This window comes from Sipha flava, unplaced genomic scaffold (assembly GCF_003268045.1).
Source record: "Sipha flava isolate LNK unplaced genomic scaffold, YSA_version1 606_pilon_pilon, whole genome shotgun sequence".
Taxonomy (NCBI): domain Eukaryota; kingdom Metazoa; phylum Arthropoda; class Insecta; order Hemiptera; family Aphididae; genus Sipha; species Sipha flava.
Window position 1 is genome coordinate 1 of NW_020273583.1, and position 10,062 is coordinate 10,062.

The 10,062-nt window shown below is 29.1% G+C and overlaps 1 protein-coding gene across 1 annotated transcript; it reads left to right on the forward strand.

Moving 5' to 3' along the window:
• Window positions 1-1,266: 1,266 nt before the first annotated feature.
• On the forward strand, window positions 1,267-9,804 carry LOC112691346 (CCR4-NOT transcription complex subunit 1-like). Its single transcript, XM_025565524.1, has 7 exons — window positions 1,267-1,651; window positions 2,572-2,641; window positions 6,877-7,001; window positions 7,111-7,303; window positions 7,975-8,283; window positions 8,475-8,654; window positions 9,175-9,804. Exons 3-7 carry the CDS (start codon window positions 6,892-6,894, stop codon window positions 9,541-9,543), a joined length of 1,161 nt encoding a protein of 386 aa, XP_025421309.1. The 5' UTR covers window positions 1,267-1,651; window positions 2,572-2,641; window positions 6,877-6,891; the 3' UTR covers window positions 9,544-9,804.
• The last annotated feature ends 258 nt before the right edge of the window (window positions 9,805-10,062 follow it).

Below are 10,062 nucleotides of genomic sequence, written 5' to 3' on the forward strand. Positions count from 1 at the left end.
AAAAATGAAAAATCATCAAACTTTTATTTTTTTAATAATTTATTAAAATTAATCCTTTAAAATTATATATATATATCACTAATTATGACAATATTAGTAAAAAAAACATAACAATCTCTTAACGCAACAGAGTGTACAATATTTTTTTCTATCCCATCTTTCGCCAACACAAACAAACTGGATGGTTCGAGAGCACGTTACGTATAATTGTCCGTGTGAAAAACATGATATGCTCAAATCTAAGCCACAAACATACATCGTTTGGTCTTGAAACTTATTGATAGTCATTGCAAATGTCAATCTAATTGGAAATTGAAGGCGTTTAAATTGTATTATCGCATCTGTGGATTTAATAGGGATTTGTGATAATAATATATATATATACCTCGGAATTTGCCATTTAAAATGATGGCTTCGATAACATTTTTTTCATTAATTTTTTTATGACTAATCGCGTGCCGTTGCACAATCGTGGGGGGTTCAAATTACGAAGCAAAATAATCGGAGATCCAACCTTCAGTTGTAAATTATTCATATATGGTAAATCCAATGAGTTTTAAAATTCTGTTGGATAATTTACATTTTCAGCAGCATCACAAACTGTATCAATAGATTTGTATGAAACCAAGTCTCCTGGTAATAAATGTTGTATCTTGAGATTCAATTTATTGATGCCCACATTTTTTGCTGCTAAAATTGCTCTTTCTTCCAGCCACACATGATTTGTTCATTGTCTGTGTACATTGGGAAATATCTGGTCAATGAGAGCATCTTGCGAATAAATGATGTGCAGAAATCGGTCGGTAATTTTATACATCCTGTTTCATCTGTAGTAACTTTCCTATCTCCATTATCTAATGTACCGATATGCATAATAATCCTTCGAACTTAAATTCTTGCGGGATCTTGTTGCTTAATATTTATGCAATACTTGTTTATGCGCTATACACGTAGTCTTCTTCTTCTTATTATTATTATTATCATAATTGCAACCACGATGGCGTCGACCTGTCCTTATCTGTGTCCACCTTCCTAATCTTCCGTCTGTGTGAATTTTAATTAGTATGTGTTCGTTGATTATTGTCTTATTTATTTATTATTATTATCTCTCGTTAATTTTGTATTATCTTTGTTAATTAATTATGCAGATTAGTGAATTATTCTACTTATTACATAACGGCCAACGCCCTTTATTATATTACGTATTTTATATTTATTACTATTTTTTCTTCTGTCTGTTGTTCGCTGTTCGCCACTAAGGCAACACATTGTTTTTTTGTCGATCTTTTTGTCGTTTATTAAGGACACAAAACATATATAGTTTTTTTATTATTTCATTTGTCGTACGCCATTTAGGCAACACCTCTTTTTATATACCTACTAAATCTTCGTTGTCGCGAACTTTTATCGCCGCGCCTCCCGCAATTAATGCGGACGTTTATTAGTATTATTATTATTATTATTAGTGAAAAATTATAATAAATAAATCAAAACATTACCATAACCAGATCTGCGTTGCGTGAGTTATTTAAATTTTATTAGTACGTGTCACCTTTTGTTTTGTCTTCTTCGTCGTGTCTCCACTGTGTGAGACCAGTCAATATTTTGGTCATCGTCGAAACACTTCGGTAGTGTACGCCTTCACCTCTGCGTAAGTCCGCCAGCCACTGGGTGGTGTGTGAGGCCGCCACGGTCTTCGAGAGTTACCAGTTACCATTGCAGTTACCATAATCGTCACGTATTTTAAGTTGTGATTTGAGTGATTGAGATTTTTCCGATTTTGTGTGAGCTCTGTGGTCATTGCATCATACCGATCCGACCACAGAGACTTGCCCCCTTATAACTAAACTCAATATCCCCATTCCCGTGTTAAGTTTAAGTCACTGTCTCCCATCCTCGTCGTCGTCGTTGTGCATATTAAGTTGCCTATTCTATATCCGTCAGGTAACGGCACGTTAGATTGCCTATACGGTAAACTTCAGGTGTATGTTACAAATTTAATTAATTTTTTGGTTCTTGGTCATACCAAGTGGTACCTCGCTTTACCTTGTTTCACACAATACCCGTCATTTAATACCAAAAATAAAATTAATAGTTTTTAAATAGTTTTTAATAGTTTTTTAATAGTTCATTTTCAATTACATAAATATCGACCCGATCAAAAATTATTAAATTAAACTTCGATTTATTAAAAATAAAACTGATAACACGTTTTGTGTTATTACATTATTTAAATTTTTATTGTAATTAATATGTTGGCTTAACGGAAAGCTACACTATATGATTATTATTTCACCAAGGAAACGATTCGAAGTCTACGAAAGAGTACATTTTTCGAGCACACTTTCTGTTTTGACGCGGACCATTTAACCGTCTCCTGACATTTTTGAAGTCTTTACTACCCTAACAATTTACTCACATTATAGGCATTATTTATATTGAATACGATTCTTATAATTAATACTCTATTTAAAATTGTTTTATTTTATTTTGAGACCATACGTATACATTTATTATGGTACTCAACACAGTTGACCAACGTATCAATAATTATATCCAACGAATTTTTAGGGATCCAGCCAGCGATGATGTGCTAAATATTTTTAAACGGTTCCATGTTTCTCCAGCACCTCATCATAAGGTAATTAAAAGTGATTAGTAATAAAAGCTATAATGTTGATTCATTTTAACCCTTAACAGTTATCTTTATTTGCACTTACGTAACTGGTATCATGGAGTCATATATGACCCAATATTTTCATTGCTTATAACATTAAAAATTTTCATTTTTTCAATACTCTATTTTTTAAAATCATATTATTAGTAATCAAATGATCATTTTCTTCCCTAATGACATAGTTATTTTTATCAAATATTATTTTTAATTCAATTTTTTTATAACAATACAATTTTACATGGATATTTAAAATTTTTTTTAGTCATTTTTATTTTATAATCATATACATTCAGGTTCGAAGTATTCCAAGGTTTTTTTTTAGCTTAGATAATAAGTCTAAAAAATAAAATAAAATCAAGGTCATAAATTATTTATTTCTAATAAATTACAAACATTATTTTATTCATCTCAAGGCATATTTTAATTCGTAAAATTATTAAAAAAATGTAAGTTTAAAATTTTAGCCTATTTAGAACACTCAAATTATCACCATCTACTTCTTATAACCAATTTATAACATTTAAATCACTCATTAATCACTCATTATTTTAATCACTCATTCTCTATATTAAGTCAACTCGACTAATCACTAATTGGAAAGACGAGTGCTGTACTATAATCTATAAATATAAATTAATTTTTGAATATAAAAATAATATTATTACATTCAATTTAACATTGTAATCATCACCCATTTCCTAAGCTAAAATTAATTTGAAGCAAAGCCTGAAAATATCTATTTCAATATAATAATTATGTGATGACAAGAGATAAAAAAAATATACGTAACAGGTATTCTTGAGTCATAAATGACCCGCAACAGTTTTTAATAGCTTTCATGACATGAAAATTGTGTTATTAGGATTGATAACAAAAAACAAATAGTCCAAAGCCGTGAGCTAAAATACAATTGATGGGTACGATGAAAAAGTGATATATACGATACCAGTTAAGGGTTAATATTTTAAAAGAAAAATTCTTGCATGTTAAAAATACATTTTAATGCATAAGTCCTAGAAAAACATAAAATGCTTTTGAAATTGTTTAAATTGTGAAAATAACATTGTAAAATTTTAAAATAATTTATATAGGTATGAATTTGAAAATTAATTAGAAAATATTTGGGTTGTATATAATTTATCAAATTGTTAACATTTCATTAAATTGAATGCTAATTTTGATGAAAAAAAAATATACGTAATATAAATATTATGATAAAATTAATTAAACTTCTGATTTTTCTCTACAAGTTAATGAGAAAAATTAAAATAACTAAAATGTGTCAATAAAAATAAATATTAATTTTTTAGTATCATACATAATAAAATTAAACTAAATATAAAATATGTATTAAAATATAAATAATTCTTTATGATTGCATTATTGTTCAGTTAAGGGATGCTTTAAATGTTGAAAATAAATTTTATCAAAAGTCAACCTTAGGTTAGATTTTGATGATGTGGCTTCATTTTGATCTCCTACTCCTTACCAACTGCTATACTTTAAAAGTATTTTTGAAAGTTAATTATTGATTAAAATTTTAATAATTTCTATTTTTTGTACTAGTACTCTCATATTTAAGTGTAAGAAAATTCTTTAAAAACCTTTTCAGTTTTTGAAACTGTAAGAATTTGTTATTATTTAATATTACGCATAAGAATATTTATAGCTACAGTGGCATATTTTGGAGTTTGTTTGGGGGGGAGGGGCGTCTAGACAATACTTTTTTCCCCAAAAATATTATCATAGTTTAATCACAAAGTTGTATAGTCAGCTTTGCTCCCCAATAATAATTGCCTAAAATATTTTTAAGGATATACATTTGTAAAAATTTTTATAATTTATAATCAACTACCTATTACATGGACTAAAATTGTGTGCAGTTCGTATTTAAAAATGAATAGAACATTAAATAATTTCAGATCGGCTGGAAATTTTGTAAATAAATTGATTAAATTTTGTATAGATTTATTAGTTAATTTTACAGTGTTAAAGGAACACAACTTTTTTAATGCCAATTAGTCCAATACTTGATTACTTTAAATATGAACCTTTCGATTGATTGAAAGCATGGCTGACCTATTAATTGTTTTCTACACAGAACAATTATAAATTAATTACATTTTATAATAATTATGATACTAAATTGTTTACCAAGACTTGATAATAATTAGTATAATATAATCTTAGTAGTATAAAAAATATACATAATTTGTCAATAGTATTACGTAAATAAATCTTTATCCTTTGTAACAATGAAAATAATCTTTAACTCTGTGCAACTGGGAGTGTGGTGAAAATGATTAATTATTTAAATATGTTTGGATATATTTCGAGATTACATGTAGACAAAGCTTCCATAGCATTGCTATTTGTTTTAGAAATATTGGGGGATATTTTAACTCACAGAACACGTAAATACGCAACTGTATATCCACATATATATATACCAGCTGGCCCGACAAACGTTGTTTTGACATATAAATTATTTCTAGACAATATTTTGCTGGAAAAAAATAATACATTTAGTAAAGGTGTGTAAGGATATGGTATATAAGTGGAAGAGGTATGAAGTGTTGTGAACAGTAATGAAATATAAAAATGAAAAATCATCAAACTTTTATTTTTTTAATAATTTATTAAAATTAATCCTTTAAAATTATATATATATATCACTAATTATGACAATATTAGTAAAAAAAACATAACAATCTCTTAACGCAACAGAGTGTACAATATTTTTTTCTATCCCATCTTTTGCCAACACAAACAAACTGGATGGTTCGAGAGCACGTTACGTATAATTGTCCGTGTGAAAAACATGATATGCTCAAATCTAAGCCACAAACATACATCGTTTGGTCTTGAAACTTATTGATAGTCATTGCAAATGTCAATCTAATTGGAAATTGAAGGCGTTTAAATTGTATTATCGCATCTGTGGATTTAATAGGGATTTGTGGTAATAATATATATATATACCTCGGAATTTGCCATTTAAAATGATGGCTTCGATAACATTTTTTTCATTAATTTTTTTATGACTAATCGCGTGCCGTTTTACAATCGTGGGGGGTTCAAATTACGAAGCAAAATAATCGGAGATCCAACCTTCAGTTGTAAATTATTCATATATGGTAAATCCAATGAGTTTTAAAATTCTGTTGGATAATTTACAGCTTCAGTAGCATCGCAAACTGTATCAATAGATTTGTATGACACCAAGTCTCCTGGTAATAAATGTTGTATCTTGAGATTCAATTTATTGATGCCCACATTTTTTGCTGCTAAAATTGCTCTTTCTTCCAGCCACACATGATTTGTTCATTGTCTGTGTACATTGGGAAATATCTGGTCAATGAGAGCATCTTGCGAATAAATGATGTGCAGAAATCGGTCGGTAATTTTATACATCCTGTTTCATCTGTAGTAACTTTCCTATCTCCATTATCTAATGTACCGATATGCATAATAATCCTTCGAACTTAAATTCTTGCGGGATCTTGTTGTTTAATATTTATGCAATACCCGTCATTTAATACCAAAAATAAAATTAATAGTTTTTAAATAGTTTTTAATAGTATCATTTAATAATTCATTTTCTGTTGTGCAGTTATTGATCGGGTCAAAAATGATTAAATTAAACTACGATTTATTAAACAATAGTACTTAGGAGTATAAAAAATAGATTAAAACCTATTTGCAGACCTACCAAATGTATATACAAAATTAGTCACAAACACTATGGACACGAGATTTTTATATATTTAGATATATAAATAACATAGTTCATTTGCTATATTTGTATTTGATGAGAATTTTAAGCCATAAATTGAAATAGTTACAACAATAAAGAAGTGAACATGGGTGCATTTAGATCCCAAATATTGGGGGTGCTGGAATTGCTGAAATTTAAATTAAATGGTGTTTAACTGTAATAGATTATATAGATCTGAAAACAAAAACAGGTGTGCTACATTGAACTCAGTGGTGCTAAAAACCCTATTGTGCCCTTTTAGTTGCGCCTATGGAAGTGAATGATGCTTTTTTTACGCTACATGAAAAATAAAATGACAACATCATTGAATGCAACTGTTAAATCAGCCTGATATCATACTGTTAAAATTGTCATAATAAATAAATTAGAGTCGTTATAACGATATTCTTTTTTCTAATTCAATGTATTTTTATTCGCGTAGGAAATTATCTGTAGCATGATGAAACGTTTGATAAAAGATTTCCATTTATTCTCATCATACTCAGATCAAAATATTTTCAAAATGGCTAATTTTGTAGGTGGATTTCTAAAGTATGGATTTATATCGTAAGTAGCCTTTTATAAGTTATTTAATTTGCATAAGCTTAAAAATCAAATTCTATCGATATAAATAAAAACTAACAAAAATGTTTTTTTTTTTTATTTTATTTTTTAGTGATAAAAATACATTGAAAACAATCATTACTTACATATTATATGATCTGAAGAATACGCAAAATGCTAATGCATTCAATTTCAGTTATATGGCATTTGATCGGTTTAAAACGAAATTGAAAAATTTTTCGAAACTGTGTGTCCGCCTTGAAAAAACTGATAAAGTCGATGATTTTCTACCGGACATTATTGAGGTAAGTTTGAAATTTTGAAAAAGAACGTAATACAATACTAATTACTTATTAAATCTTAATAATTAAATAACAATATAATAAATCAAAAATAGATGAATAGTGGACGTTGATTAGACTTTAAACTATATTAATCAATTCATCATTCGGATTTGTTCGATTTAAATTAATTAATTATTGAACTTTTTCTTTAAATCAAACCCCAACACTGCTACTTGATATATAATGCTTTGTTTAATACAGTTCGTATACGTCCGATGGTACCGTTGGAATGCAAACAAAGATATTTGTGTAAAAAACTAACGAAACGCATAAACGTTTTCGTTCGAAACACCATTTAGATATTGGTTCTAAAAAATGGAGTAGTTTAGGGAGGGCGGGGGTGTAAGGAGTTTCCACGCCTCCAGATTTTTTTTTTTATGATATTTAATTATTATAGTAAAATTATATTTTAATTTTACTCTGATTAAGTATACTTTAAAAATTAAGTAACAAAATAATTTTCATAAAAACGGGGCATAATAATAATACAATTTTAAATGTAATAATATTATATAGAACGTCAGATTAAGATATACTAAGAATATAATAAATGTACTCTTAAATACCCACTTCCCCAAAAAAAAAATTGCATCTACACCACTGGTTCTAATCATTTTTTCTGTTATGCGCAGGACGTGGTGCACGATTTGGTCGAACTTGCACCGCCAACTAGACGACGAGCCATCGACGAGCAAACGATATCGGAAACCGATAACGGCGAGGAGGAAAGCGAATCGCGGTCCCAAGACGCGATTATCTGCCAGCAAATGCCAAAACCTGATCCGGTGATCGCCGCGGTGGCCGATGCGTTGCCAAAATCGGAACCTCCAGCGATCGCCGCGACGGTTGTCGATGACGAGATAATCGTACCGTCTAAAACTGTACAAGACGAAATTCGTTATGTTATCAACAGCTTGTGTAAAACGAATCTCGAAACCAAGGTAAGAATCCATACGAATACATACGAATACATTGATTATGCCAATGCAATTGATATTTTCATTTTGATTTTTTTTCTTTTAATTTTTTCCATTAATTCGTATTACGATCAAACGTTGCATGCAGCGTTAGTGAAACAATCCTGTCAACAGCTTATTTTATTAACCTTCTGTGTTTTATGATTCTGTTACAGTGCAGTGACATAAAGCGTCTGATCGCCAAAGAACACTTGCCGTGGTTATCCAAGTACATTGTCTTGAAACGGGTGCGACAGGAGTTCAACTTTCATGTTCTGTACTCAAGCATGTTGAATTGTTTGAACAGCAAAACGCTGAATTCGATGGTATTGTCGGACACCATCAATACAATTAAGGTGAATAACAGTTTTGAGCCGGGAATATTTTATTTTTCTCTAGATAAAGATATTATATCAACAATCTATTCAGTCGAAGATAAAAAGAATCTCAACTAAAATAATCTTTATAAAATACAATCGCAATTAATTTGAATAAAAAAAACAGATACCCTATAATATGAATATTATGAATTTTTGTATTTGTTCGAGGCACTGAAAATTTGTGTAGATTTTAAAGAGTTGCATTTTTTTAGGATGAAAAAATTAGGTAAAAATTTGATAATACACGTTTCTTCTTCAATCCTATTTAAACGTTAACTGATCGTGTTGGAAAAATACAAGCGAACAGTTATTATTGGTGGATGGGTCATTAGTTTTTTAGCGCGTTACGATATAGTATATATAAAAATGAATCTACTATTTATATTCCGCAATGTATTCTGAACAGCATATCGTAATAATAATCAAATCACTTTAATAAACTACTTCAATTATGTTGTAATTGTATTGACAGAGAATGTAAATATTATGGTTTCAGGTTCTGTTGGGAAGAAATGTAGGCATTCCAAGTATGGCGGATAAATTACTGATCAAAAATCTGGGCCACTGGTTGGGAATGATCACTTTGGCGCAAAATAAACCGATATCGAAGGACGATATTGCTTTGGAACACTTGTTGAATGAAGCGTGCGAGAAAGGTGGCGACGAGCTACTGTTCGTCGTGCAGTTGGTGACGAATATACTTGAATCTTGCTCGGGGGGAAACTTCGGCCCGAACAGTCCGTGGACAACTTCTATAATAAACTGTCTGTTCGAGTTGTACAAGAAGCCTAACGCGACGCTACAAGTACAAGTCGAAATTGAAAAGCTGTGTAAAGCATTAAAAATCAAGCTCGAGGTTATTTAGTATTATTAAAATTTTAGCGAAGAGCAACTGAACCAATTTGTAGTTTAATTATAAACGATGACAATTCGAGGGAAACAACGTCTACTAAAATATATAATTTTGTACCTTATCGCCGAATAAAACCTTAGGGATACCTATAAACAGTTTTATATTTTTATAAGCTGTTTTACATTTGTACATTTCATGGTACATTTCAAAACTATTTGACTTTTTATTTTGTTTTTGTGTTTTCTACACGTCATTATTATTTTTCATATTTATGTTTTTGATTATGATTAAATCGTTATTTTTATTAACTATTGAATTTGTTAATTTTTTTTTTTGTAAATTTCGTTTTTGTATTTTATGCACCAAAATTATTATTATACAAATCTATGTTTTTGATTTTTTTTTCAAAATGTTAACGAATGTTGTATAGTAAGTTGTTATTTTTTTTAAATTTTTTTTTCAACCGTAATATATTTATTTTTACATAAATTATGTTAATTTATAACGATTTTTTTTTTGATTTTTCAATGG

Coding starts and splice junctions, on each gene's coding strand:
- LOC112691346 (XM_025565524.1), top strand. CDS start 6,892: ATGATGAAACGTTTGATAAAAGATTTCCATTTATTCTCATCATACTCA. Junction 7,304..7,974: donor TTCTACCGGACATTATTGAG/GTAAGTTTGAAA, acceptor TGTTATGCGCAG/GACGTGGTGCACGATTTGGT. Junction 8,284..8,474: donor AAACGAATCTCGAAACCAAG/GTAAGAATCCAT, acceptor ATTCTGTTACAG/TGCAGTGACATAAAGCGTCT.